The 27,944-nt window shown below is 53.1% G+C and overlaps 6 protein-coding genes across 6 annotated transcripts; 2 read left to right on the plus strand and 4 right to left on the minus strand.

Moving 5' to 3' along the window:
• Positions 1–1,883: 1,883 nt before the first annotated feature.
• Positions 1,884–4,088, plus strand: BZA05DRAFT_356713 (general substrate transporter). Its single transcript, XM_051481416.1, has 6 exons — positions 1,884–2,185; positions 2,260–2,387; positions 2,446–2,535; positions 2,601–3,031; positions 3,086–3,449; positions 3,501–4,088. The coding sequence occupies exons 1-6, from the start codon at positions 2,161–2,163 to the stop codon at positions 3,999–4,001; spliced, it is 1,539 nt and encodes a 512-aa protein (XP_051337393.1). The 5' UTR covers positions 1,884–2,160; the 3' UTR covers positions 4,002–4,088.
• A 4,570-nt stretch (positions 4,089–8,658) lies between these two features.
• On the minus strand, positions 8,659–9,430 carry BZA05DRAFT_447066 (uncharacterized protein; the record flags this gene model as incomplete). The annotated part of the gene is made up of 2 exons (XM_051487131.1): positions 8,659–8,684; positions 8,740–9,430. The coding sequence occupies 2 exons, from the start codon at positions 9,428–9,430 to the stop codon at positions 8,659–8,661; spliced, it is 717 nt and encodes a 238-aa protein (XP_051337394.1).
• Positions 9,431–10,846: 1,416 nt separating this feature from the next.
• Positions 10,847–11,494, minus strand: BZA05DRAFT_457686 (uncharacterized protein; the record flags this gene model as incomplete). The annotated part of the gene is made up of 1 exon (XM_051487582.1): positions 10,847–11,494. The coding sequence occupies one exon, from the start codon at positions 11,492–11,494 to the stop codon at positions 10,847–10,849; it is 648 nt and encodes a 215-aa protein (XP_051337395.1).
• A 3,172-nt stretch (positions 11,495–14,666) lies between these two features.
• BZA05DRAFT_126668 (ankyrin repeat-containing domain protein) lies at positions 14,667–19,266 on the minus strand. The gene is made up of 5 exons (XM_051478746.1): positions 19,090–19,266; positions 19,016–19,040; positions 18,378–18,959; positions 14,814–18,322; positions 14,667–14,758 (listed from the first exon to the last, which is right to left on the minus strand). The coding sequence occupies exons 1-4, from the start codon at positions 19,166–19,168 to the stop codon at positions 14,851–14,853; spliced, it is 4,158 nt and encodes a 1,385-aa protein (XP_051337396.1). The 5' UTR covers positions 19,169–19,266; the 3' UTR covers positions 14,667–14,758; positions 14,814–14,850.
• Positions 19,267–20,755: 1,489 nt separating this feature from the next.
• Positions 20,756–23,014, minus strand: BZA05DRAFT_356720 (mid region of cactin-domain-containing protein). Its single transcript, XM_051481417.1, has 2 exons — positions 22,409–23,014; positions 20,756–22,351 (listed from the first exon to the last, which is right to left on the minus strand). The coding sequence occupies exons 1-2, from the start codon at positions 22,913–22,915 to the stop codon at positions 21,140–21,142; spliced, it is 1,719 nt and encodes a 572-aa protein (XP_051337397.1). The 5' UTR covers positions 22,916–23,014; the 3' UTR covers positions 20,756–21,139.
• BZA05DRAFT_376782 (GC-rich sequence DNA-binding factor-like protein-domain-containing protein) lies at positions 23,015–26,218 on the plus strand. The gene is made up of 2 exons (XM_051481825.1): positions 23,015–24,837; positions 24,891–26,218. The coding sequence occupies exons 1-2, from the start codon at positions 23,125–23,127 to the stop codon at positions 26,160–26,162; spliced, it is 2,985 nt and encodes a 994-aa protein (XP_051337398.1). The 5' UTR covers positions 23,015–23,124; the 3' UTR covers positions 26,163–26,218.
• Positions 26,219–27,944: the final 1,726 nt, after the last annotated feature.

Consider the following 27,944-nt stretch of genomic DNA (forward strand, 5'->3'; position numbering starts at 1 on the left):
GGAGAGGGTGGTGGCCAACAAGCCTGATGCCGGCCTTGATCCGTGCAATACCAGGTATGTTGCCCAGCGCCCAGTGCCTTGCGCCTTGAGTGGATGATGCATGATAGCCAGCCCAAAAGCGACATGCCGGACGAGATAGATATTTTCGCATGTGGAATACGGCCGAACATGCGGGTTCGTGTAGCCCGACTCGGTGGCCCAATATCCGTCTACTTGGTATATCCGTACTGCATGGTTGACCCACGAGCCCGACTCTGGTGAAACAAATCCCGCGCTTCCCTTGGGCCGACAGAGGATCTTCATGGGGAATACCCGATGAGAGTCCGATTCGTGGTTCCTCGCTCCGGGTAGAGTCGAATATCTATCTGCACGTCCTGGTTAAATAGACCCAACTGCAAGCCACCATGATGCTACTGACCCGGGAATGCACCCACTCCGCTGTTGCGGGTGTTCTGTTCCAACCCTCCAGTAGTTGCTCTGCCAATCCTTCCGGTGCATGACGTTGAACATCATGACCACATCCGGCAGATTCCGTCCAATCTCGACCGTCGCGACCTGGTCACCGAAGCAGCAGCCGCATTTGCGGGTGTTGGTTTTCGCGCAGCGCTAGCCGGCTAAACTCATGGCTTCAAAGTTTCGATCTTGTACTTTGCCGGATCTTCCCCACCCCCTCCATCCCTCCCCACACGCAGACGCAGACGGTTTTAAAACGTTTCGACCACGCGAGGGCAGCTGCCAGACAATCAGACAGCCAGACAACAACCGGCGCACCAAAAAAAATACAGAAAGAAATATATGCCGACCTACCTACTTTGGCAGCGGAGTTTTGCGGGGTGGGAAACTTTTTGCATTGGTGGATTGCGATCACCAACAGCCTTTCTCGGACCTGTGACCGTCACTTACGCCGAAGTCCGCTCGGCATCTGCATCTGCACGGGATGAGTTTTGATGAGATCCCCTCGTCTTCTGGTGTAGGTACCGTACATAAACTAGCTGCACGGGCTTTCAAGCTTCGAACGGGTACCGTAGTGGCTAACTATTGTCCGCAGTTATAAGTAGAAGGACATTCGCCCATGTACATCGTACATATCGTCTTTTGTTTGCCGTTCCATCTTAGCCTCGCCTCTCGGCCTAATACTATGGCGGTTAACTCCCCCGGAAACACGTTAATCCGAGGCAATCCTTTCTGATCGGCAGGTCTCCAGTCGCCGGGATGACCCCCGGGTGATGGACGTTTCATGATCGATGAGAAGAAAAGTGCGCCGTTTTGCCGGAAGGTGTGTGTGTGCCCTTTTCGAGTTTATGCGGATGAATGGGTTGGTGAACGTGCGTGTGTAACTACCACTGCTATATATTAGTGTACTATTTCACACGTGAGGGGACTCGGCTTCCCGGCGCCATTGAGTGCTGTCTAGTGTCTGATGGTATCCAAGTACCTAACTGCTTACTGACCTACCCATAGTGGTGTGTGTAGGTGGCCGCTGATCCTCTTCTCCCCACCGTCCCACGTCCAGACGCCGGTCAGTGGACAGCGAACAAGACACATCCCCCTCATATTAGCCTAAATACCCCGCCATAGTGCGGGGCTGGGGTACTGCAGCCTTCTCGGCTCGCAGTTCGGCTGCGTTCGTCACCGGAAAATCTCCAGCACTTGGGCATACGCTTAAAGTGCGGTGCGGGTTGCGGGTGTGTGTGCACTGTGCGTGCGCCACCTCGGATGTCAACCGTTGTTGATCAAGCTTTAGCATTCAGGCTAAATGGCGAGGCGGCGTTTGGTTCAGGGCGGTTAATGATCCCATACGCATGGGATGGGACGGCGGTGGGGCCAGCTCCCAAGTTCCGTCTTTCCCCACGGGGGAGCAAGATTCCGCACCCTCGTCGTATGGGGTATGTACGTACTACACACGAGTACCTAGATAACGCGACATAGGTAGGTAGGTACCTACCTTGGTACTCTAGTAGAGTGGTAAAACTGGGGTTCGCCAACGCCTTGTCTGGAGTATAAAGTGCGACGAAGACCCCCCTTACAATGGGATCTCCTCCTTTCTCCGAAACTTCGTTACGCCATCTCGGGTTCCAAGAGGTGCATACTACCAATACTCGCTCGACCGATAAGTCCGGATTCTGACTGCATCCGACGCATCTGCGTATATCAGCCATCATGTACACCATCTACAATATATACGGTACGTAGCAAGAACTCAAAGCCCGCGTTCCATATTCCATACGAATTGGCTTGCTGACGGGAATGGTGACATAGTCTTGGCCGCCTTCGGTACCATCGGAGGTGGCCTCTTCGGTTTCGATATCAGTTCCATGAGCGCATGGATTGGTACGGAGACCTACATGGACTACTTCAACCATCCCAATGAGAACCTGCAGGGAGGAGTGAGTTCTCCACCCAACTTTTTTAATGCCCGGAACGAGTCACTGATTGGCGTTACAGATCACTGCCTCCATGTCTGCCGGTTCCTGGATTGGTGCATTGGCTGCTGGTTTCCTCTCCGATCACTTTGGGCGTAAAAAGACATTGATGGTATGCGCTTCTTCACTCGCCTCTAGTTGAGGCGATCGCAAACTCGGTGCTGACTTCTTCCCTAGCTCGCCTCCTTGATCTGGATCATTGGTAGTGTGATATCCTGCAGTGCACAGAACGTTGGACATCTTATCGCCGGTCGTGTCGTCAACGGTTTCTGTGTCGGTATAACCTCCTCGCAAACACCCGTCTACCTCGCCGAATTGGCACCAAAGAACATCCGTGGTCGTGTTGTCGGGATCCAGCAATGGGCCATCGAGTGGGGTATCCTGATCATGTACTTCATCTCCTACGGCTGTTCGTTCATCAAGGGTCCTTCCGGCTTCCGTCTTTCTTGGGGTCTGCAAGCTGTCCCGGGCCTTATCCTCTTTGTTTCCCTGTTCTTCTTCCCCGAATCTCCCCGATGGCTGGCATCCAAGGACCGCTGGGAGGAGACTCTGGACGTATTGGCGCACCTTCACGCCGGGGGAAACCACAACGATCCTGCCGTGGTCGCGTAAGCATCCCCACCCCCCTGCACTTTGGTGCACCCACGCTGACAAGCTCCTAGTGAGTACGAGGAAGTCCGGGAAGCGCAAGCGATCGCCGCCCAAGCCGCCAACGCGACGTGGATGGGCCTCTTCGGCAAGACGATGTGGAAGCGCACGACGGTCGGCGTGTTCGCGCAGGTGTGGCAGCAGATGCTCGGAGGAAACGTCATGATGTACTACATCGTCTACGTCTTCCAGATGGCCGGTCTCACCGGAAACGTCAACTTGGTCTCCTCGTCGATTCAATACATCATCTTCCTGCTCACTACCGTGGTCACCCTCGCACTGATTGACCGCATCGGAAGACGCCCGTTGTTCATCTACGGTGGTATTCTGATGGGCATTCTTAACTTCCTGGTCGCGGGATTGATGGGCGGTTACGGGGTGCGTTGCTTCTCTCTCCCTTCAAGAAAAATTCATACTAACTGAAAACAGCACTCCATGCCTGAAGTTGACGGCAACAAGAACATCGTCTGGCAAGTCACCGGCGCCCCGGCCAAGGGCATCATCGCGTGCACGTACCTGTTCGTGGCGGTATACGGCTTCACGTGGGCACCCTGCACCTGGATCTACGTATCCGAGATCTTCCCTCTGCAGTACCGAGCCAAGGGAGTCGGACTCGCCACCTCTGCCAACTGGCTGTTCAACTTCGCGCTCGCATACTTCGTGCCGCCCGCGTTCAAGAACATCATCTGGCGCACGTACATCATCTTCGGCGTGTTCTGTTTCTGCGGCGTGATCCACGCGTTCTTCATGTTCCCCGAGACGTGCGGAAAGGCGCTCGAGGAGATCGACCTGCTGTTCGATGAGGGCATTCCCGCTTGGAAGTCGTCGAATCTCACGAGTAAGCTCGATGAACGCATCCATGAAATTGAGGCGAAGAATTTGCATGGTGCTGAGGCCACCGAGATCGAGAGGGCGAATGAGAAGATCTGAAAGGGCGAGGCGGAGGTTTTTTTTATATTGTAGTTATGTAGCCACATACCCGTAATGATGAGATGAGTTTTCTTTGCTGTACTGGGGTACCACGTATTCTCATATTCGACCTCAAGAACAGAGTTGAGTAACTATGGCCCCTGTGATTATAAGGAAGTACAGTTCCAGCACCAAGTATATCCACCACCCCTCAACCATCGCGCGAATCAAGGTGGGCCGTGGGCGACGGATACACGCAGACACCTCCCAAAAGAACGGGGGACTTTGCCGTAGGCTTGTTGATGGCCGCGTCTCCAGCAGCTCGTTCACAGCACCAGACTCCAGTCTCCACCACCTTTGCTAATACGTAGTTGCCGCTCGAATGTAATAATGTAAACTCACTCGGTTTGCTCATCACGTGGGCGGGAATGGCAGCGACCCATGGGTCGGCCAGCTTCCAGCTCCGCAGGCGCCGATGGAACGATGAACGGTCACGGGGAAGAGAAGCGGAAGGGAGGAAATATGAAAGATGTACGAAGAAAATAAGGAAATAAGGAAATACACGGATTAGAAAGAAAAATGGGAAGGAAAAGCCGAAACCATCCAAAGAGCGAATTAGAGAAACATTTCCAACAAAAAAAAAGCTCAAATGGTTACCAGTACTGGATAGCACGAGCCAACCCGCCCCCCGCCCCCCGCCCCCGAGCACTTGGAAGTGCTGAAATCGATGCTCTCTCGCCCGGCCCAGCGTCGATGAGATGTCACATACCAGGCTGGATGAGAGGAGTAACTTGGTAAGGAACTATGCGCTCACAACTTTGCAGTCCAGCTCTCGCTCTCCGTTGAATGGCCCTGCAGAGTATCTCGTGCTCTACATGGGTGATGAAGGGGGTAAAGTCGGGCCCTATTGCAAGAGCGCGAAAGATATTCTCGCCTCCAATCTGGCACAACTTTGAATGGTTGATGCGTTCGAGAAGCTCCTGGTAGGTGATCGTGCCGAGTTTGCCTTTGAGTAAATCCGTGTGGTGGACCATATTGTTTCGATGGCAGAGGTAATGTGGCGCTCGGAAGATGATTTCGAAATCGAGTGTGGTAATATGGCTGCGCTGGATTGATGGTAGCTACTGATGATGATGATTTCAGATGCTGTTGTTTATCGTCTGGAACTAGTTATGGGGGACAGAGCGCAAAGGATTTATACTTGGTGGGAGAGCCACTGCGACCATTTAAAGTTTCGTGATTCTAGCTGGAGACGCATTCAAATGGTTTGGCCGCTCGGGAAATTGGATGGGAAATATGTGATATCATAGTAGACGAGCTCTGAGATGGTGGGGCTCTTTCAAGTCCAGTGTAGAAAATCGCAGTTGATTGGAACACAGTAAGAAGAATGGAGTACCTAGCCGAATGAGATCGTGAGCTCCCGTCGGAGGAAAAGTGGCCGCCAAACCTTAACTCGTGCCGAGATCTCTGGGCGACTAGAGTTTGACAGATGCTCCACTAGAGTACACTAGGGACATCGTCATCTCCGGACGTCCCATATTGTGACACTTTGGACGCCCGGAGATGTTGGCATGAACATGTTTCCGCGGCGGGCGGTCGAGACCGAGTGTCGGCGGGGCGAGGAACCTTTGGCGGCACCTCAGTCTGTATGTAAAGAGAGACCTCGCCGCGGATGACATTGTTGCTGTATCGAATGGATTATCTCTTCCCGTCTACCCGAATATTCCAACACGGAACTTGAGAGGGAATCACGACCCAGAGGTGAAGAAGCAAACTCCAAGCGTACCGAAGGATCGGGGAAGGCAGAGGTAAATGCATCCGGTTGCCTTTTGCTGATTCTGCACAACGGTAGGCAACCGTTTCGAACAGCCGAGTATACCGAGCAGCCACTTGAAGTATTACTATTATCTGAACTATTAGCCAAGATAACTGTGAATGATCTAACGGGCAGTGACTTTAAACCTGATTCATTCCGCCGAGATCTCGTAGTCCTCCGGTCCGATTGACCGCAGAGAAAGCCCATTTTTCAGACGGCTCTTTTGCCAATACCCCTTCATGCCGGCGAGGGGGTGAAGAGGAGAGCACATAGAAGAAGGAGGAGGTAGAGGTTGGTCGTCTATTCTGTAAACGATGATCAAGAAAGAAGAAAATGAAGAACAAGACCCGCCATGCTCGCTAACGTCGATTTCCACTACTAACCACATTCAGTTTCTCCCGCTGACAGGAGTCCTAGGCACTCACTTACCTACTGAGGGAGCGCGGGGGTCGAGGCGGCTCTGTGTTGGAGGGTGGCCTACATAGATGGCTACACAATCATACGACCGCACTCGTCCCAACTTAAATCTACGCCTCTCCCGATAATCTACAATAATCCGCTTTGCCGTGTCACATTATGATCGGAAACGGTGGTATACAGAATGATGAAGAGAAAACAGAACCGAAACAGCGTGAAAACGGAAACAAACTCCATTCATTCCCTGAGTAAAACATACTCCATTTATTCCCTGGGTAAAAGAAACCCCCCCACCCATCAGACCGCAATGGAAGCCTTGTCGTGACCCTCTTCGGTCGGAACAGACAATTCCTCCTCGGCCGGAGAAGCCACGATCTCTAAATCGTTGTATTAGCGGCGAATAGCTCACAGTTGGTACTCGAAAGGATCTGATGACATACTCTCGATCGTATCCACAGCGACTTCGTCACCGTCGAACGAATTCTCCTCAACCTCCTCCGACTCAGTCTCTGCACACACAACCCACGTTAGCAGCTTGCAAATCAAACCTCGTAGGTACTCGAAAGAACCTGATGACCTACTCTCGACCGTATCCACAGACCGCCCCGAGGAAAGCGAGACTGGCGTCGAGTTGCCCGAGTGGAGGAAATTCTATCCACTCGGGCAACTGAGGCCGGCTGCTGGGTGGGTGAAGCAGCCGTCAAAGTTGACTTTTCGTAAGTTAGTTTTATGTTGTAGGAAATGATGGAAGGATGGATGAGAGGGAGGAAGAGAGGGGAAGGAGGGGAGCTATAAATACTTGAAATATGTGGTGTGGAATCGACGGCGCCAAGATATTTCTGGTAGCCCGGAAGGTTGCGCAAACCCAAACTAGCATCAAACTTGTTGTCCGTCTCTGCGACGACGGAGCAACCTAGCTCGCTACTGGAGTCGAGCCTCGCAACACTTGCTGAGTACTCCTCCTTCTTGGTTGGATCAAACCTGTTGTCCTTCTCGGTGACGCCGGAGCAACTTAGCTCGCTGCTAGACTCGAGCTCCGCAACACTTGCCGAGTACCACCCCTCCTTGATGGGAATGTTCGGCATGACAGGAGCCATTTCCTTCTCCTCTCCTTCTCTTGAGCCATCCAAACCAACAGCAAACACGGAATCCTTCTCATCCGCGGGAGATCGAGCAACATCACTCTCCACGCGAGTATCCTGCTTGCCTGGAACATCTGAACTCGAAGAAGAGGCAAGGGCACCATCACACTTGAGCGAATTCATCTTGTACCAACCCTTCTTCGTCAGACTCGAGCAAATGGGAAGTGGGATCGCACCACAACGAAATCTGAATAACCCGAAAGTTTTCGTCTCTTTACTTGAGACGGAGAAACCCTTGACCGATCTAGACACAGAAGCCACCTCTTCCTCTGCTCCCTTGTTGACATCTTGCTGACCCTCTGTAACAGAAGTCCTGTGCAGTCTAACCATGGAAGGGGTGCGAGGAGGAAACACGGCCACCGAAGAGAACCCGACATTCTTCTCGAACTCGGTTCCATCGAAAGAATGAGATGAGGCAGCCGAAGCAGAGACTTCCATGTCACGAGAGGCAGAAGCTTTGAGGGTGGCTTGATCGTCGTGAAAGGAGACATGTGTATCATGGATGATAGCCTTGCCCTCTTCGAAGCAAGCGCTACTGGCCTGAGAGACTACAGTGGAAGCCTTGTTGTCATCTTCATCAGTCAGAATAGACAATTCATTCACAGCTCATAGTTGGTACTCGAAAGGATCCGAGAACTTACCGCCAACAGCAGAAGTCTTGAAGGCCGCTTCTCCATCTTGAGATGAATTCTTGTCATCCTTCTCGGTCGGAACCACCTTCTCATCGGACGAATTCTCCTCATCATTCTCAGTCTCAGTCTCTGCACACATCGCCCACGTTAGCAGCTTGCAAGTCACACCTCGTATTCGAAAGGACCTGATGACATACTCTCAACCGTATCCATAGCGACTTCGTCACTGCCGGTGGCATAGTTATCCTGTCTCGTGAGCGGCCTATGCACCAGCTGCGTCTTCCTGGTGCGATTTTCCGCCATTGCATCAACTTTCTTTTTCATTTTAGAACCGTAAAATTGTCTCACTTTTGATGGTCGCAAAAACATTCCTGTTCTGATCGAATAACCGGAGTGGAGGGGAGTCAAGTGTGGCGCAGCACTGAGATGTGGCGGTGCAGCGGGTTTTGTGGGGTACGCTTGTGGGGGCTGGTTAACGTGGGGCACGAATACGAGTGCACGTGACGTGGTGTTTACCGTAGGGCGGGGCTTTGTGGTTGGGGTGCCGGACCGAGTGATAGCTAGGTTGGTGGGATTCTTGCGCTTTTTGCGCTGCGTGAGAGTAAGCGCTCGCGCGCAGCGGGCGAGGCTAAACCCCTGACCTGCGGAACTCTGCGGAATAGCATAGCAGGTTAGAACTGGTCGGCAATTTTCCTTACTATGTATAAATTCGGTATTGGAGGACTCGATATCGCTGGCCGAAGATTGCATACCATTCTCTTCGATCTCGAGATCAGCATACTCGTTTTCATACTCCCGTCCACAAGCTGCACAAACTTCATCTCTGCCGTGCTCGTCCCCTTCGTACCCTCGACGTGCCTTATCCGTAGTCAGATCTGCCTCCTCCCAATCCGGATCATCCTCTTCACTGGCTGCATCCTCTTTCTCTTCCTCCTCGGTGATCACCTCGTACGCATCAACATCCTCCACAAGCCGCCGTACACCCCTCAAATGTATCCTGCTATCCTTCCCAAACTCCGTCAAAACCGACTGACTCTCGTCCCAGTCCTCCCAATTCTCCCCACCCTCATCATCCTCTCCGCCAACTTCCCCTGCCACCACCAGTCTCGCTCCCTCAAGGCGCCTCACCAACTCCTCCAACCTCCTCAAACTATCATAGACCATCTTTAGCGTCACCTCGACCTCTCCACCTCCATCCGTAGCCGCCTCACCGTTCCCTTTCTGTGCCCGATCTGGAGTTTTAACCTTCCTCTCCTCTGCTTCCACGGACGCGGGACGTTTCCGCTTCCTGGTGGCGGTGATCTGAGGAGCCTGAGCGAGGTCTCGGCAGCCACGTGGCCGACAGTGGCGCGGACTGTGGTTTACTCGACTTAGGCGGGGGCACGCAGTGCAGGTCCAGAGGACAGGCTTTCGGGCGGTAGGGGTGGGTGTTGGTTGGGACATTGCGGCTTGCTATGGAGGTTTGCGCAGTTGCGAGCACGACGGATCCGACCCGCTGGGTATATGCGCTTGGTGGACAAAGCAGAAGTATCCATTCAGATGACGGGTATCGTGAAACGGTGACGGCCTGCGGTTAGTAACGAGACCATCAGAGGACAAAGAAATGTCACGCCCGTCACTGTGAAACGATGATACGAGATGTAAAATAGTGAATCTTGACATTGCGGTAAGCTTTGAAATCGGTCGGAAGCATGATGTATCTGCTTCCACTTATGCAAGCTCGACGTCCATCTACTTAATTACATACCACCAGTCCTGTTTGCGCATGATCAGCTCTCTTCCTCACTACCCAGCTCAAACGCTTCTCCATGCGTAGGTGACTTCTGGGATTAGAAGGAGTACTCACTGTCCGTAAATCAAACATTCAAGTAAGGTGACTTTGCTCAGGAACATTTGCATCATGAACATGTTGAATCTGCAAGGTATCATCAAAGGTCACTCACGCGTGAGTAGAAAGACTACCGGAAGTTTTACTCCACCGTTCAGCTCTGTCGCCGTTCGAGTATGCAGTGGTATATCGCTGTTATTTCTCCAGATGTGGGCACCCTCGGGGCAAGTGCGAATGATATCTCGTGAGTCGCAGACCATCCACGCTGGCGTGCGGGAACCACAATATATGTCCGGTCACGCCCTCTTACATGTCACCGGAAACTGCCAATCTCATTCCCGAGTCGCACCACCCCCCGGTGACTACCCGTCTCCACTCTTTCCTACTCTGGAGGCTGCACCCGTCAGCTATCGATCGGCATTCGTATCAGATCCGTCTCCCTTCGTGTCTTCGCCGCCTTCCCTCGTCAGTTATCGATCGACCTGCATTCATCATTGCACCCCTTCCATTTCCGTTTGCCACCCGTTTACATTCCTCGTTCTTCACCTTCCCGTCGGCTGCTCTTCTCCATGCACATTCCCTTCCCGCTTCCCGTTGGCTCTCCGTCTCCTGTTAGTAGCCGTTACAACCAGTACTATTAATACTGTATTTCCGGGTCTCGAGTCGGCCCCAACTTCCAACGGTTTAATCGATAGCTCTGCAAAGTGCAAATATCTCATCCTGCAGACTGCGGAAGGTTTGTCTCAGCGAGCTTTTCAACGTGGTCTCGAGTCAAACGCTCGAGCACTCTCGTCTTTTTTGAATCACTAGCCGTGCCCTCCGTGTGATTTCGACGTAAACCCTTGTTCAAAGTGAAGTTACTGTGAGGAATTGGGTAAAGTGCAGAAGAATGCCCGGTAAGACATTTTCCGACCATAACTAGATATCATCATACGGATTCCCATTCACAATGCACAGCCCTTGGAAAGAAAAATCTCACGAGATTACGTATGGCATAGCGTAGAGATCTAGTAATGCTCTAACCCATCACCTCACCGGCCCCCATGATACTCCATGAAATTCAGCACATGTCCATCACCGTCCCTATTCGCCAGCGTCGCCAGCGGGTCCACCTGTGCGGCAGCCCCGCTGTCCGCCATCACCGCGCCCCTTCTCACCCTCCTCATGCCACCATCAAGCTCCGCCAACCTCTCCGCTTCTTCCTCCGCTGGCAGTTCCTCAAGCACAGCATTATCCGGCAACTCTCCTACACCCCCCACAGCGGCCAGATCATTCCTTGCATCATCTCTCGCCTCCGTCTTCGATTCATCCCACTCCCTGTGCTCTCCGTGGCTGGCCCACGGCATGCGAGGTGAGAAACTCCACCTGATCGAGCGCCTAGGAGCGCTCCTGTCCTCCGGCGTAGGCTCCGCATTCTGTTGTTTGAGTCGTCGGCGGCGAAGAAAGAACCACCCGAGGGCGAGGAGGAGGAGGGTAAGAACGCCCAAACTTATACCGATGCCGAGGGGGAGGGCGAGAGAATTGTGCTTTTCGGAGGAGGAGGAGGAGGTGGTGGTGGTGGTGATGGTGGTGGAGGATGAGGATGAGGAGGGAGTGGTGATGAAGGTGACGGACGGCACTGTGGTTAAGGAACCGACATTGGTCTCTGGGACAACTGTACCGCCCGAAGGTATAGTCATAGTGGGAGCAACGGGCGTCGGTTTAGTCGCGTCCGGTCCAGTCGTCGTGGGATCACCCAATATTGGCTCCGTCGTTTTCGGTGTAGCAGTAGTGGACTTGGTACTTGTAACCGGTATCGAATTGGTACCAGTAGTTGTCACCAGCGTAGTTACCAACTCCGCAAAACATTCTTCGGAATTATTGCATGCATCGACGCTGCAGCAGCCTCTGAAGCCAATCGCCGCACAGGTATACCATAGTTTCCCCGAAGGACAGGAGCGGTTGTCAGGATTCTCGGGCAATGGTGAGGATATAGCGGTGGTTGGGGTGGGGTGGGTGGGGTGGGGAGTGGTAGGTGACAAACGGTGGTGGAAGTTGATGTCGAGGAGTAGAACGGTGGAAGATGCGAACAACCGTTGGTGTCGGGCTGATCAACTCATTCTTTACCCCAACCGTCTCATTCTCAGCGCGAACAGCTTCATCAACACCACCCACCTACCTTCGCTACTTCTATCAAGAATCAAGGCGATAAAGAAGGTTGTGGGAAGTGGTATGTGGGAATCATAGTACACAGTCCCTTTAGACACGATAATAGATATCGTGGTAGGGATCACTAGGTGCTTAGTTAGACTATCACCGTTGTCTTTCGTACCTACCAGTAGTAGAGTACTCTCTTTAACTCGGATAAGAGTTCTTTCCCAGATACGATTAACTCATCATAGGCCTCAAACTTTAAAGAAACAAGTTGCAAGCCCAAAGAGAATAACGCTTCTCCGGCAAGATGCAGGAGCAAGTCCTCCCGAGAAGCTGTCACGCCACAACCAATGGAGAACCACAACAGCGATTTCGGACCTCGAGGACACCATACCGAAAGTCATCCAGGTTTGTCTGCTTCTCTGTCACATCTACAGTTTTTACTATGAAGCACAGTGCTTGGCCCGAGATTCCAACCGCATGGGACTCTGAAATGAGTTTGTCTTCGTGGAAAGTACTAGGTATCGAACTCATTTCATCAACTGAAGGAATCAGTGTTCTCCATCGTCCGGTCCAGACGGTCCGATCCTCGGACGGACGGTTGCAAGATTTCTCTGTCAGGTCCGAGCCTGGGACGGACGGGTCGGTCCTCGCCCGACGGTGGAGGACGACCGTCCATATCACGTGATAATGTTCTGATCACTCGTCCCAATAGGGGCATACACTAGCCGTTTGCAGATGCACGACTGAGATATCATGATATCTTTTGCAATGAGGATCAACGACCTTTGGCAATTGCTGGTCATCACTTACTATACCGACAGATGTTACCTTGCTCACTCAACACCGACTACTCTTTTGATGTGGCAATTCTCAACACGACTGATGAGGAGGACTTGGAGTAGATTGTACTGCGCACAAATTGCCCAGTCATGCCGACGCTGTTGAGGCGAAGAGTATCAGTATTCTGACTCGGACGCCTAACTTCTACGCCCGAAATCAGGTTTTTGCACAAGGCTTGGCGTCGGACGGCCGCAGGACGGTCGTCGACGGTCGTCCGTCTGGTCCGTCCGCTGAAATAACCTTGGCCGTCATGTCCGACGCTCGGACGGATGGAAGGCACGCCGTCCGTCTTCGTCCAAGGCCCAGGACGGACGGACCGGACGATAGAGAACACTGGAAGGAACCCATTTCTAGACCTTGTCCCTAAAGATTGGCCTGTTGTTCTGATTTCTGGGTCTATATTCTTTTGGTGGCTTTACTGAACCCAACTTTCACGCAGACCTTCAGAAAGACCGGCTATCTGGGGGCTTTAAGACAGAATACGAAAATACCACGACTATTGTTTAATGAGGTCATCAAGATGCCACAGGTTGTTGGGCAGACTTTCACTGGTATCTACAACATATGTCTATCTGAATTCTAGACTTACATATATAACTGCTGGACATCGCCGTCACCACATCCTAAGAGTCATATTCAGACATCTCCTCCGGCTCGGGCATCAGTCCTCCTAAAAGCCATATCCAGACATCGCCTTCATTCTCCCTGCATATTTATACCAAGATATTTCCGTACAAATTCCAGGCAAGGCTGATTGAGCGGCGTAACTGGCCAGCTTGGCCACCAACAGCACCATAGCATAGACTGCGTAGCACGATATATAAATGCTGCTCATTTTCTCGGATAGTGGCAGAAGTACTCGGACAGGCATTTAGCATCCCGGCAGGCAGCATTTTTCCTGGGCAGGAAGCTTTCTCTCCGAGGTCTGATTGTACTTGAGGTATCGAGTCGAACGGGCCTCCAGGAAACACGGGGACGGCGAACATCTCCACTGCGCAACAGTCCAAAAAATTTGAAGATGCTATGTACAGATGATCTACGGAATGGACATGAGCACATCATCGCTCTCAGATGATAGCAACAACCTGCTAAATAATGTCCGTTTGTCTCCCACTACACCGGTATATCGCGATCCGCCTAAGCGGTAGATCATTATCGAACTCGCACGTACTTAGTATGATCTGATAGGGGAATTCAAGACTCAAGAGGAACTAAACCTGTTTCTCGATTGGCCTCTTCAACCTCCTGCAGCATCACTCGATGCTAAACTTTGACGTCAGCTGCCATGGATGATAGCGAGACCAGGTACGTAGTCCCTTTCGTCAATGACCATGCAACCAACGGCCTAGTACTTACAAGGCTTCACAATTTCAATGCGAGCTCGGCAGCTCGGCTTACACACAGGAAAGTGTCGAAAACAACACAACTCCGACCACCTGCGTGACCCCAAAAATTACTTCCGTAGATGCGGCGCATCCAAATCTTCCATTCCCGGTTGACCCTCCCGGCAATCAGGCACAGGTCAGTGACGGTGGTAATATCAGCGGGTGCCTTGAGGCTGGGTATTCATTTTTATAAATCTAAACATGCAAAGAGTTCAGCACGCCATGGGGATGGAACGAAACTAACGCAGCTCTGAGCCGAACGCTTTGCAGTGTACAGCTTCAATTCACGGCCATGCGGAAAACCGCTACTAATCTACCAAGAGTCTGAGTTTCCGGACATGATCCATCAAAACGTAGGCTAGAAATCGAACAAAGTCAACGTTGCAACCCACCGGCTCCTTCCCAAATCACCCCAACCACTTCTACCCATACTCCCTGTCACGTCCCATAGCTTCCTAGGAAATACAAGCAATCGCCACACATATGATATGTTCGCCATCTTATATTCTCTGCGCAGCTTAAAATGCTCCATCAAGCCGAAAACGTCCATCACAAAACAGCAACTGAAAAATCAAGCAACGCCGCAATAGGTCAGCGAGGATTGCATGGAGTTGAATAGCGTGTGGAGAAAACATACCTATCCATTGTCGCTAATCGAGGGCCCCTCGCCGCACTTATAGCTGCGCTATACCGTTCCTTGCATCTGCGATCGATGCCTGCAAAGCGTTGACATGTTCCCCACCTTGAGCGTCGAGATCCGCCCCTTTCTCCAAGAGCAACCGTATCGCCGCCTCATGGCCACTTGAGGCCGCTGCCTGAAGTGCATTGCCGTATTTTCCACCTTGGGCGTTGACATCCGCCCCTTTCTCCAAGAGCAACCGTATCACCGCCTCAATGCCACGTGAGGCCGCTGCCTGAAGTGCATTGCCGTATTCTCCACCTTGGGCGTTGACATCCGCCCCTTTCTCCAAGAGCAACCGTATCACCGCCTCATGGCCACGTGAGGCCGCTGCCCAAAGTGCATTGCCGTATTGTCCACCTTGGGCGTTGACATCCGCCCCTTTCTCCAAGAGCAACCGTATCGCCGCCTCAAGGCCACTTGAGGCCGCTGCCTGAAGTGCATTGCCGTATTGTCCACCTTGGGCGTTGACATCCGCCCCTTTCTCCAAGAGCAACCGGACCGCAGTATCTTCGCCACTTGAGGCCGCTGCCTGAAGTGCATTGCCGTAAAATCCACCTTGGGCGTTGACATCCGCCCCTTTCTCCAAGAGCAACCGTATCACCGCCTCATGGCCACTTGAGGCCGCTGCCTGAAGTGCATTGCCGTATTCTCCATCTTGGGCGTTGACATCCGCCCCTTTCTCCAAGAGCAACCGTATCGCCGCCTCATGGCCACTTGAGGCCGCTGCCTGAAGTGCATTGCCGTATTCTCCACCTTGGGCGTTGACATCCGCCCCTTTCTCCAAGAGCAACCGTATCACCGCCTCATGGCCACGTGAGGCCGCTGCCTGAAGTGCATTGCCGTATTTTCCACCTTGGGCGTTGACATCCGCCCCTTTCTCCAAGAGCAACCGTATCACCGCCTCATGGCCACGTGAGGCCGCTGCCTGAAGTGCATTGCCGTATTCTCCACCTTGGGCGTTGACATCCGCCCCTTTCTCCAAGAGCAACCGTATCGCCGCCTCATGGCCACTTGAGGCCGCTGCCTGAAGTGCATTGCCGTATTCTCCACCTTGGGCGTTGACATCCGCCCCTTTCTCCAAGAGCAACCGTATCACCGCCTCATGGCCACGTGAGGCCGCTGCCCAAAGTGCATTGCCGTATTGTCCACCTTGGGCGTTGACATCCGCCCCTTTCTCCAAGAGCAACCGTATCGCCGCCTCAAGGCCACTTGAGGCCGCTGCCTGAAGTGCATTGCCGTATTGTCCACCTTGGGCGTTGACATCCGCCCCTTTCTCCAAGAGCAACCGGACCGCAGTATCTTCGCCACTTGAGGCCGCTGCCTGAAGTGCATTGCCGTAAAATCCACCTTGGGCGTTGACATCCGCCCCTTTCTCCAAGAGCAACCGTATCACCGCCTCATGGCCACTTGAGGCCGCTGCCTGAAGTGCATTGCCGTATTCTCCATCTTGGGCGTTGACATCCGCCCCTTTCTCCAAGAGCAACCGTATCGCCGCCTCATGGCCACTTGAGGCCGCTGCCTGAAGTGCATTGCCGTATTCTCCACCTTGGGCGTTGACATCCGCCCCTTTCTCCAAGAGCAACCGTATCACCGCCTCATGGCCACGTGAGGCCGCTGCCTGAAGTGCATTGCCGTATTTTCCACCTTGGGCGTTGACATCCGCCCCTTTCTCCAAGAGCAACCGGACCGCAGTATCTTCGCCACTTGAGGCCGCTGCCCAAAGTGCATTGCCGTATTCTCCACCTTGGGCGTTGACATCCGCCCCTTTCTCCAAGAGCAACCGTATCGCCGCCTCATGGCCACTTGAGGCCGCTGCCTGAAGTGCATTGCCGTATTCTCCACCTTGGGCGTTGACATCCGCCCCTTTCTCCAAGAGCAACCGGACCGCAGTATCTTCGCCACTTGAGGCCGCTGCCTGAAGTGCATTGCCGTATTGTCCACCTTGGGCGTTGACATCCGCCCCTTTCTCCAAGAGCAACCGTATCACCGCCTCAATGCCACGTGAGGCCGCTGCCTGAAGTGCATTGCCGTAACATCCACCTTGGGCGTTGACATCCGCCCCTTTCTCCAAGAGCAACCGGACCGCAGTATCTTCGCCACTTGAGGCCGCTGCCTGAAGTGCATTGCCGTATTCTCCACCTTGGGCGTTGACATCCGCCCCTTTCTCCAAGAGCAACCGTATCACCGCCTCAATGCCACGTGAGGCCGCTGCCTGAAGTGCATTGCCGTAACATCCACCTTGGGCGTTGACATCCGCCCCTTTCTCCAAGAGCAACCGGACCGCAGTATCTTCGCCACTTGAGGCCGCTGCCTGAAGTGCATTGCCGTAAAATCCACCTTGGGCGTTGACATCCGCCCCTTTCTCCAAGAGCAACCGTATCGCCGCCTCAAGGCCACTTGAGGCCGCTGCCTGAAGTGCATTGCCGTATTCTCCACCTTGGGCGTTGACATCCGCCCCTTTCTCCAAGAGCAACCGTATCACCGCCTCATGGCCACGTGAGGCCGCTGCCTGAAGTGCATTGCCGTAAAATGTAATGCCGGTATCTCGTCTGATGAAGAAGCGGACTACTTCCAGTTGCTCATTCCCAGCCGCTTCGATGATCGAATAATGGCCCTTGCTATCGGCCTCGTTCATAAGGCTGAGCAGCCGGTCAACGGCATCAACCGAGCCTCCACGAGCAGCGTCATCCAGCGCATGCTTCAGTTGCGTTGAATCTACAGTAAAGCCATTGAGGGTATAGAGCTCGGTGTAGACATTCAGAATGTCGAACAGGGCACAAAAGCTCAACACGCTGAATACTTGCGGAAAATTTCTGTTCCTTGCTATATAAGGGGCAATATAGTTTTCGCACTCAAAGAGGGTTTTTAGCAAGGCTATTAAACCCGCTGTTAGCGGCCATGGTGCCCTTCGAAGATGCTTATCCCAGTTTGAGAATATATAGGCCAGGCCACCATTCAAAGTTCCCTCAGCATATAGAATCCATTGACGGCTTTGGATCTGGCGGAAGTTCTCACAGAGGAAGAGGGAAATTGACCGCCTCGCAAGTTCCGAGTTGGCTTCGCTCTCATCGGGGATAAACTCGAAGTTGTCGTTGAGAAACTCCTTCACAGTGAAATGAATCGGCCTTACAAATCCGTCATCGCTGTTAAGAAGGCCGCAGCATGCGTCGATGGCTACATGGTCCTGATATTTCCCTTTGAGCTCTTCGAGTTTTCTCGTTGTCGATTCAATGGCTATCACAATAGCCAACTCTCCAGTATTGAGCGGCCGCGTCGCCGTGATCACCCAGACCAACGCTCGCCGAGCTAATTCCACCATTGTGGGGTGTTGAGATTTGATCTTCATCAGGATACGGTGGTAGGTTGATGTCATGTTGGTAGGGAGCCGTTGCAATGCGTTTTGAATATCAAGCTTTGACGGCAGCTCAAAGATGTGGTCCAGTTGAAATTTCACCCACAGAAACCTTCTCAATGTCAGTACTGTCGTTAAAAAAAAAGCTGTGCTAGGATACGTCTTACATTCCGTTCGATTGATTCACCAGCGCGTCCTCCACTTGCTTCTTCAGACTAGAATCCGTGTGAATATTATAATAAGGATGACTGCGATTCTCCAGTTCATATGTTACGTAGGATGCCGTATCGGCTTTCACCTTCGTCGCCTCGACCGTAATGGTTCTGAATGTCTCCGACCCAAAGGCCTCCTTGATATCCGGCTCCGGGCGGCTGGTTACGAACAACTTCAGCTTTCTCGGTGAGCTCTGGAAGATGCGCACTATGTATACGAGTAAACTTTTGCGGTAGTCCTTCTTGCACTCGTCCATCGCGTCTATCACGAGAAAGACCTGGTCGAAACATCCGATCGTCTTCTCGAAGTGGTCTTCAAGCTCTGTCAATCGCGGGGCGCGGTCATCGGATGTGCATCGAGTGTAGAGATCCAATATGTGCTGAGGGATATCCTTTGTTCGACGGCAGAGTTGTTTGATCAATGTTGATAATATCTGGACAGGCGTCGACTCGGCCTGAAAGCTGAAAAAGAAAAAGGCAATCCCAACACGGGGGTCAAGTAGATATAGGGACCTCGTCTCCTCTATAACGATGGATCTATCACATGAAATGAGCATTTACTCTGAGACAAGAGAGTAAAGTTCTTCACTCACGCAATAACAGATTTCCCTACGCCGGCTAGTTACGGGTTAGAAAACGAATACAAGATGGAGACCCGACGACGTACCAGAGCCATGACACCACAAAAGGCAATGCTTCACGTCATCAATCCACTCTTTCAACTCCGTCAACTCAACCAACCACATCCCCGTTCCCGGATGTCTCTGCACGAAATACCTCTCGAAGTCATCCTCGGGCTCCAGGTTTGACAGCCACGCTAATTGGCTCCGTCGTTCGTGGTCTCTCTTGTTAGCCGGCTCTCTTGAGCACTCGGATCCTCAACTTTTGCAGATTCGTATGTACATACTTGCAGTTTTCCGCGCGTTCAATGCCTCCTGCAACAGCTGCCTCCCCTTCTCCATAATGTTTGCCGTCTTCTCGATCTTCATTATATGCTCGTTGAAGCGCTTATTGATTTCGTCGAACGTGTCCTCCAGTGGGCTCGACAACTGTTTGAAAAATACCCTGGCCGATATCTTGTCTATCACGTTGTGCTTAGTTCTTTTTCCGGTAGATATCCCGTGCATAACATACCATTCAACGTTCCGTCCTCCTTCACGAATATCCCGCAAGCAGTCTTGAAAAACATGATGAGATCCCCGTACGCGTCGCGAAGTGCCTACACCATCAATCAGCACATCCACACGCGAAAGAGAAGAATAGTCTCACCGTTTTCACCTCTGAATACCCGCTGTAGAGTTTGCCGTAACGCGATAGGTACTCCAGATTCTCACTCATCAAGGAAATCGTCTCTGCTAGCTTATCAAAGAACCCCGCATACCTCGTTCCAATCTACCACCGCCGGCCTTGTATCAGCATTTCATGAATACCATACTATCGCACCGCCAGGCAACAACATACATCGATAAAGATCTTGAGCCCGCCAACTACCACTTGCGCGACCTGGCTGAACTGCGCCGGAACCGCCAGTACCTTCAGGTAGCCATCCGTCGCCTGTAAAAAGCGCTGGGCCTTGATGATGGGCTCACGGAGGACGCTGTCAGTGTGGTGCTGCTGATTGAGGTCCTGGACCACACCAAGCAACTCGACGGCTGAAGCACCAAGGAAAGCGGTTCTCTGGGCAGCACTGAGCTCGTCGTTGTGTCGCTGGAGCTCCTCGCGGAATATATCATCCGCAGGGTCCGTATGATCAAGTAGTGCGGCCAGGGCGTAGGGGGCGTCATCCCGGGTTTGCAAGGCGGGTGAGGTTGTTCGGGATCCAATACCCGGTGGACCTGTCGGAGCAGCAGTTTTTTGAGGCGGAGGTGTAGAGCCACTCGGAGACCCACAATACGGCGCAGGAAGAACTCGCGGGACCAAAGGTGTTGCGAGGGGAGGTGCACTGCTTTGAGGATCCACCGCTTGCGCCACGGTATTCGGAGTCGTAGCCGCACCTGGGCTTCAAGATAACAACGTAGAAAACCCATTAGTTTCCCTGTAGCATTGCGACATGACGCGCCACCCACCTTGTAGTATTCCCACTGGATGCTTGCGCGATGCGGGAGTTGGGGCCGGTGCCTGCAAGATCCGTCGACGGTGGCCTAGAGCAGCAGAGAATCGATCTTCGGAGCCTGAGGCCTATTTCCTTTGGCATTGTTGTCTTGATTGTAGGGGTGCTGTTGGTTGTAAGAATGAGGCTTTTGGGATAGATGGAGACTGTGAATCACCCCGCACGTCCAAACGATTGAAGGGCTGAGAAAGAATACACGGCGTACTTACAGACCCAGATACGTGTTCCGACTGATTGGTACCCAATCGACCAATAGATTTCTGCAGCAACTCACCACCTGAGACAAAAAGGCTCGCAGTTCAATATGCGATTTTCGTCCACGCCACAGCGCTTAGAGTCCACTGCTCCCTCTGGTTCTAGTTAGTTATACGGTACATACACTTTCTGAGTATAGCAGTGACCAGTGACCAATGACCAATGAACATCGCTTGGCCGGCAAGAAGATCTGTTGCCGTCACCTAATGCGACCTCTAGCGATACATACGAATATCACGAAGCTCCCTCTCCCCTTCTCTCTCTCTTCATTCATTCAATTCATACAAGAAAACAACTAAAACACGCCCAACAACACCAAGGAAAGTCCAACCAAACCCCTACTGGCCCCTCCTCATTTGCGGTAGTAAATCTTCTTGAGCTGGAAATGCAGCTGGAGAATCCCTTTCTCGAAGCTACTCTTAAACCCGCGCTCCCGCTTCGCAGAGTAATCCCACTCCTTATCCACGATCCGAAACGCGATGTCTTCGTACGGCGGACCGGCAATGAAGCGGATGAGACACGTATCCTCTTCACCCGCGGGCGCAAAGCTTTGCCCACGCTTCCTCCCTCCTTCTCGCTCGATCCGGTAGGTTGGCGCCTTCGATTTGTCGATGAGATCTGGGTAGAAGATATTGAATTTGTACCCCTGGACGACCTTGGGCGGTGGGTTGTCGTGGTCGTAGTGTGTCTGATTGTATTTGTTCCATTCGTAGCCCATCTGCACGCGGTTGAAGTAGCGGGGCTTGCGGGGGCGGTATTTGTCCGCCCAGGCGGGTTTGGCGGTGGACACTTCTTCCTCGCCGGTAAAGATCTCTTCGTTGTCGGAGACGCCGCGAGCAACTTCTCGCTCATAGAGTGCCTTGGTGGCTTGCGAGAAATCATCGTTAAAAACTGCTGCGAAGCGTGAGGTAGGGGCGACTGCTGTTGAGGACTCGGGCTTCGAGGGAGATGTAGGCCAGAGAGATTTGGTGGACACAACCTTGTCTTGCGGGCGAGGCTTGTGCGGGACATAGCCCATTTTGTGGATCTTCTTTCGCTTCGCCGTTATCGAGGCGAGAAATTCTTTCTCATCCATAACCTCGAAGCCTTTGTCTTCGTACCGGAGCTTCAGCAAAGGCTCTGGATCCATCTCGCGGGAGTAGAGCACGAGAGGCGCGTCGCGGTATGCCTTCTCGGTGTTTGGGTTCTCGCTTCCTTCCTCGACCACGTCTTTTGGCCCGAGAATTGCTTCTAACTTCTGGCGTACCGTCTCCGCCTCTTCCTGCTGCTGTTTCCGCAATATTGCAAGGCGGTTAGCGATGACGCGTGAGTAGACGTTCTTGAGACTAGCTTTAGCTTTCCAGATGCGCAAGCTGCGCAGAAGCTCATTCCAGTAGTCGACGTCGATAGGCTCATTGGAATTGAGTTTCTTCACAATCTGTTCCTCTAGTGTTTCGAGTTCCGAGAGCGTTTTGCTGCCGAGAAGCTTGTCGACGTCGCTTGCAACCGAACCGACTGCACGGTTTCCGTCCGGGTTGACGCTACTCAGCTTCGAGCGGCGGTCGGCGCATAGGATCTTCATAGTCTGAATATATCGTCAGCGTTCCTCTGCCACGAACCCGCGCATGTAGAATAACCCCACCCTCCAGAACTCATTATTAACCCGGTTGGTCTCGAGCGAAATGTACGCCTCGATATCCGTCTGCAACTCTGCGAGCTCCTTCTCCCCCAGGTTTTCCAGTATACTCTCCGGATCAACGACATCTAGATCATCGTCTGGGATCTCATCTTCAAGCGGATTCCGTTCCGTATCATCAATGACGCGCAGATTCACCGCAAGCCAGTCAATCGGCTTCGCACGGCCCTCCTTCACCCGAATCTCCGCCTTCTTCTTTGCCTGCTTAAGTACAAACACATCCTCCTGCTGAACCCACTGACGTGCCTGCTCTGCTTCCTGTAGAGCGTTGAGTCGTGTCTGCTCTTTCATGTTCCGATCGTGCCGACGACGGTCGTCGTCACCACCGCCGCTGGCTTCGTCGGGCCGCGACGACCGATGCGCTTCTTTTTCTTTACGCCATGGTGGGGGGGAGCTCGAGCGCGTACGTTTGCGAGAGGTACGGTCTTCGACGTCGTGTTGGCGGTAGGACATCTCGTAGGTTGTTCGTGAATTGTTGGTGGTGAATTGTGGAAGAACAGAGAAGCTCAACGTTGTCGTTATTGGTGTCAACGGGCTACGCTAAAAACTGTCTAGCGCCAACCGATCGATGCAACTGTCGTCAAGCTCCTTCGCCCTGCTCACAAAACACGTCAACGCCAACAGCAAGCAACACCCACGACCCAACGCGTGACGACAGCATAATGGGCAGACGAAAGACTTTTCTGGACGAGTACGCATCCGACTCCGACAGCGGCAGCGGCGACGAAGACGAGGTCCTTCTCCCCGGCGCGACCCAGGACGAACAAGATGAAGCAAATCAATTTGCCGGTCGCGGTGGCCACCGACACAAACGGCGACGGACGGGGAAGGAAGCGCGAGAGGCGGTGGCACTCGGAGTGTTTGGCAGTGAGAGTGAGGATGAGAGGCCCGGAAGGGGCGGCGCGTGGAAATCGAAGAATTTAAGAAGTCGTGGAATGGGCTTCGTTAGTGCTGGGCAGAACGTTGAGGAGGAGGATGATGATGAGGAGATTGACTATGAAGAGGAGGCGAGAGTGAAGACTAGTAGCGGGCTGGGGTTTTCGGGGGCAAAAGCTACGGAGGAAGAAGAGGAAGAGGAAGAGGACGAGCGACCGACGTTGGGACTGGGTGCCAGAGGGAATCATTTTGTGCCCCCGAGCTTCCAACCGGCGGCGACGCAGGATGAAGACATGATGGAAGAAGACTATTTCGTACCACAGGACCGACCACGGCTCGGTCTGGGCGGCCGCGCATTCAGCAAGCATAACAGAGGTCTCGATGCCGGTGCGGGATCTAGCGGCGAATCGGCGGCGGCTTCGGGAACCTCTACCCCTCGGTCCATCGACGCGCACTCGGGTCTAGGCTTCCGGCCGGGTGCTTCCACGCCCGAAGCTACCAGTAGCACACTACAGAACCCGGCGCCTTTCGGTAGAGGATTCGTTTCCTCCTCAGCAGCAGCACGGGCTGCGACTCCTAAGTTCAATCCAGCAGCGCCATCTTACGAAGCACCCCCTGTTGTACGCCCTAGCGCGTTTGGCACACCAGATCCAACCGGACGGAAGAGCAAAGGCAAAGGTCGTGGAAATGACTCCGATGGGATACTCGCTGTGAATCCTAACAGTTTTGCCGCAAGGATGATGGCAAAGATGGGCTACAAGACGGGGGAAGGTCTCGGAAAGGCCGGTCAGGGTCGACTCGAGCCGGTAGCACCCAAAGTGAGACCTCAGGGTGTTGGTGTCGGTGCGGTCAGGGAAATGTCAGAGCAGGAGAAGAAAGAGGCTCGGAGGGCAGCTCTTCTGCGAGGAGAGATCTTGTCGGACAGCGAGGAAGAGAAGAAGAAGGCACGGAGGAAGAAGCATGCTGGGTCTACCGAAACCACACCCAGCTCGACACCGTTGAGGATCAGGAAGGAGAAGACGAGGTTTAAGACGGCAGAAGAGATTTCGGCGAGTGTTGAGGGCTTGGAGATTCCATCATCGCTGAAAAACATCATCGATTTCACCGGCAAAGAGCAGAAGCTTTTGTCGTCGGCTACTGGACTCATGGTGCAGGCGCCGTCGATGGACGACGAGAACACGAAACTCGCAAAGATGGCAAGGAGAGACTTGGAAAGCTTCGCAGGGGAGTGGAAGGGACTACAAGATCGAAAAGCATTCATCGATAAGGAGGAATCGCGACTTGGTGCTGAGATTGATGCGCAGGTTGCCGAGTTGAAACGGCTGGACGACATGGTCAACATTGCGAAGACACTGCAAGCCTTGTCGCTGCAGCGAACAGCCGGGTCCGAGGCTATAGAGGCACTTGTGGTTCAGCTTGAAATGCTACAGGTAGAGTTCAAGAACGAGATTGAAAGTCACGACTTGTCCGACCTAGCTGTTTCCGCGTTGCATCCATTGGTACGTTCATTCTTTCCATTCCCCTATCTAATCCAATACTAACTGTTTTGCAGTTCAAAGCAGAGCTAGCAGATTGGCAACCTCTCAAGGATCCTTTCATGTATCGAGACTATTTCCGCCGTTTAAGCAGAGTCTTTGCTATCCGTTCGAGAGAAGATCTTGAATACGAGTATTCCAAGAACGGGTTTATTGAACGCAGCAAATACGCAACACCATACGAGAGCATGATTTTGACTCTGTGGCTCCCTAAAGTGCGTGCAGTCATCAACAACGAGTGGGATGTCCACAAGCCGGCACCGGTCATATCCCTCCTCGATATTTGGAGTTCTGTAATCCCATCTTACATACAGTCCAACATCCTCGGCCAGATCATCTTCCCGAAACTCCGCGCTGCCGTGACCGCATGGAATCCCCGTCTCCAAAAGAAGAAACGAACACCGCCTCCCCACATCTGGGTGTTTCAATGGCTGCCATATCTAGGTGGGCACAACATGGACGAGATCCTCCGTGAAATGCGCACCAAATTTGGCGTGATCCTCGACACATGGGATCTTTCTCGCGGCACAATCGAAGGTCTTGAAGCGTGGAAGGAAGTCTTCGGCACGGACAAGCTGGAGCAAATCCTAATCCGCCACCTCCTACCACGCCTCGCCGTGCGCCTTCGCGCCGACTTCGAAATAAACCCCGCCGACCAGATCCTCCAGCCACTCGAAGACGTCTTTAAATGGTCCGACTTCTTCAAACCTTCCACCCTCGGCCGCCTCATGGACGCAGAATTTTTCCCGAAGTGGCTATCCATCCTACACCAGTGGCTCACCGCCGACCCGGTCTTTACCGAAGTTCAGCAGTGGTACCTCTTCTGGCAGGATGTCTTCCCTGCGGACGTCCGCGCTTCTCCCGCTGTCATTGAAGGCTTCCGGAAAGGACTAGACATGGTGAACGATGCTCTTGACCTTGGCGACCGCGCAGCCAAAGAACTGCCCATGCCCGCCGCCGGTCTTGTCAAGTCCTCCCGCACTACCACCAAGGAAGTCCCGCCACCGCTCAAGCCACAACCCCCAGGCGAGCTGAAGGAAACAACATTCAGAGACGTGGTCGAGGACTGGTGTGCGGAACACAATGTTCTGCTCATTCCACTACGGAAGGCACACGATGGAAGCGGGAGCCCGCTATTCAGGATTACGGCGAGCGCGAGTGGTGCTGGAGGCGTGGTATGTTACTTCCGTGGCGACGTTGTGTGGTGCCAGGACCGTAAGGACAAGGAGATGTGGAGGCCGATGGGGTTGGGAGAAATTTTGGAACTTGTGGAGGGGGTACACCGTTAGGATATGCTGGGGAGGGGGGAATATGATTAATGAATGACACGGGAAATTGCCAGGCGAGGCGGAAGTTGCTGTGATATTCCTTCACGTGATTGTAACCGCTCATAGAGCGGGTGAATTGGCCCGAAAATCCGAGACGGATTCCTCGCCAGCTGGGCAACAGATTCGCTATGTTTGGGCTGCGGTTCTCCGGCGCCCCGTCGATACAGGTCTAAATCAGTAGCCTAGGTTGATTTGATTCGATATTCCCATATTCACGGGCGAGACCTCTACTGTGTGGGTGTGTGAAGGTACCTACCCTGCTTATGCTCTGAGCCATCAGGCGCAAGCCATCCGCCAAAGAAACGAACCCATGTAAGTCCTGAAGTATGTACAGTAACTTGAGCTTGTATTCTCTCCACCAAAATCTGGGGGGGGGGGGGGAACACCCAGATTCAGAGCGAACAGGAACCCCGAGTTCCACCAAAAGTTGAAGTTGAGGATTCAAGCACAAGTGAACGATGATTACTACCTACTATATAGGGAGTATAGCCAACCACTCAAACCATCGGCACACGGAGCTCAAGGGTATAGGTATGTAAGTAAGCAGGTAAGGAAAATCGAATGCCCAAAGCCATAGGTAGTAGTACGGATACGGTAGGTACCTATCCAGCTTCATTCGGCTTCTCTCTCTCCCTCAGAGCCAAGTAAAACCAGAAATCAATTCCCTCCGGCACCGGTTCCTTCTCATCCAACTTTTGCAGCCACGCCAGCACCCTCGTCCTGCGCACCGCCATCTCCCTCCTCGCCTTCTCCTCGTCAACGGGGCGGGCATCTAGTATCACCGCGCACCTTAGCCTTGCTCTCCACGCACCCCCACCCACGCACCCCACCCACCAAGAAAAACACACGCACGGGATGCACATACTAACCCCACCACTCCTCACCGCCGATGAGCACGCACTCCTCATCATCCAAGCGCTCATCCTCGCTATTCTTGCACTTATCGTCGATGAATCTGGGGTCCTTCTTCTTTTTCACTTTGAGGCGCACATGCAGCGCACGGATGCACTCGTGCAGCTCCGCGAGCGACAGCAGCGGCACCGTCGCACGCTGGCATAGCGCCTGGAATATGAATTGTGAGCCCCGACGTGTCAGCTTGCGCGACGTGATGTGCGATAGAAGCTCTGTGAAGTCCATCTTTGCGATCTCGGAGGGCTTGGGCGACCGCAGCGGGTAGTAGCGGAATATGCCGGAGACAGACATGGCTGCTTGGTGAGGGGGGAGGGAAGAAGACTGCTGATGGAAACTTGAGAGGAGGCTGGGTGATGGTGCGGGTTCTGCTCGAGTGAGTTGGAGAAGCTGGACAGGTCGGTGAGCTTCTTCGTGATGAGGAAGGGGACCTGAACGGGGCCGTTAGTCTACCTGATCTGAGCTTCTGAAGACTCGCAAAACCTGCGAGACATGTAGTACCGACTCACCTTGAGCAATGAACTTGTGCTGTGTCTTTTCGGGTCCGAAGTCTGAGATATAGGGAAGTCTCCGAGCTCTCCTGGTGGCTTTCCCGGTCATCTGTCAAATTCTGATACTACTAGTCGTTTTCCGCGAGTTGGATTTACCCACCTATGGTCTTGTCGTCGTCGAGCTTTGGGTAGTGTGAAAGACCCCTCTTCGTGAACTTCTTCTGGCCGGCGATTGATCAGACGGGCGCCCTGTCTTCCTGGATCGATTCACCCTACACACCTGTCACAACGTCTTTACCTTCTCCTTCGCAAAGACGGTATGGTAGGTATGTTGGAAGAACTG

The sequence above is a fragment of the Tricharina praecox genome, assembly GCF_024521635.1.
Source record: "Tricharina praecox strain CBS 144465 chromosome Unknown BZA05scaffold_21, whole genome shotgun sequence".
Classification (NCBI taxonomy): domain Eukaryota; kingdom Fungi; phylum Ascomycota; class Pezizomycetes; order Pezizales; family Pyronemataceae; genus Tricharina; species Tricharina praecox.

What these genes read in the sequence shown, in the direction of transcription:
- BZA05DRAFT_356713 (XM_051481416.1), top strand. Translation starts at nt 2,161, where the DNA reads ATGTACACCATCTACAATATATACG. An exon ending in ATGAGAACCTGCAGGGAGGA is followed by an intron (nt 2,388 to 2,445) that starts GTGAGTTCTCCA and finishes TTGGCGTTACAG; the next exon opens with ATCACTGCCTCCATGTCTGC. An exon ending in GGCGTAAAAAGACATTGATG is followed by an intron (nt 2,536 to 2,600) that starts GTATGCGCTTCT and finishes CTTCTTCCCTAG; the next exon opens with CTCGCCTCCTTGATCTGGAT.
- BZA05DRAFT_126668 (XM_051478746.1), bottom strand. Translation starts at nt 19,168, where the DNA reads ATGTGGTTGGTTGAGTTGACGGAGTTGAAAGAGTGGATTGATGACGTG. An exon ending in TTTGTGGTGTCATGGCTCTG is followed by an intron (nt 19,041 to 19,089) that starts GTACGTCGTCGG and finishes ACCCGTAACTAG; the next exon opens with CCGGCGTAGGGAAATCTGTT. An exon ending in GTGAATCAATCGAACGGAAT is followed by an intron (nt 18,323 to 18,377) that starts GTAAGACGTATC and finishes GACATTGAGAAG; the next exon opens with GTTTCTGTGGGTGAAATTTC.
- BZA05DRAFT_356720 (XM_051481417.1), bottom strand. Translation starts at nt 22,915, where the DNA reads ATGTCCTACCGCCAACACGACGTCGAAGACCGTACCTCTCGCAAACGT. An exon ending in TTAATAATGAGTTCTGGAGG is followed by an intron (nt 22,352 to 22,408) that starts GTGGGGTTATTC and finishes CGATATATTCAG; the next exon opens with ACTATGAAGATCCTATGCGC.
- BZA05DRAFT_376782 (XM_051481825.1), top strand. Translation starts at nt 23,125, where the DNA reads ATGGGCAGACGAAAGACTTTTCTGGACGAGTACGCATCCGACTCCGAC. An exon ending in TTTCCGCGTTGCATCCATTG is followed by an intron (nt 24,838 to 24,890) that starts GTACGTTCATTC and finishes ACTGTTTTGCAG; the next exon opens with TTCAAAGCAGAGCTAGCAGA.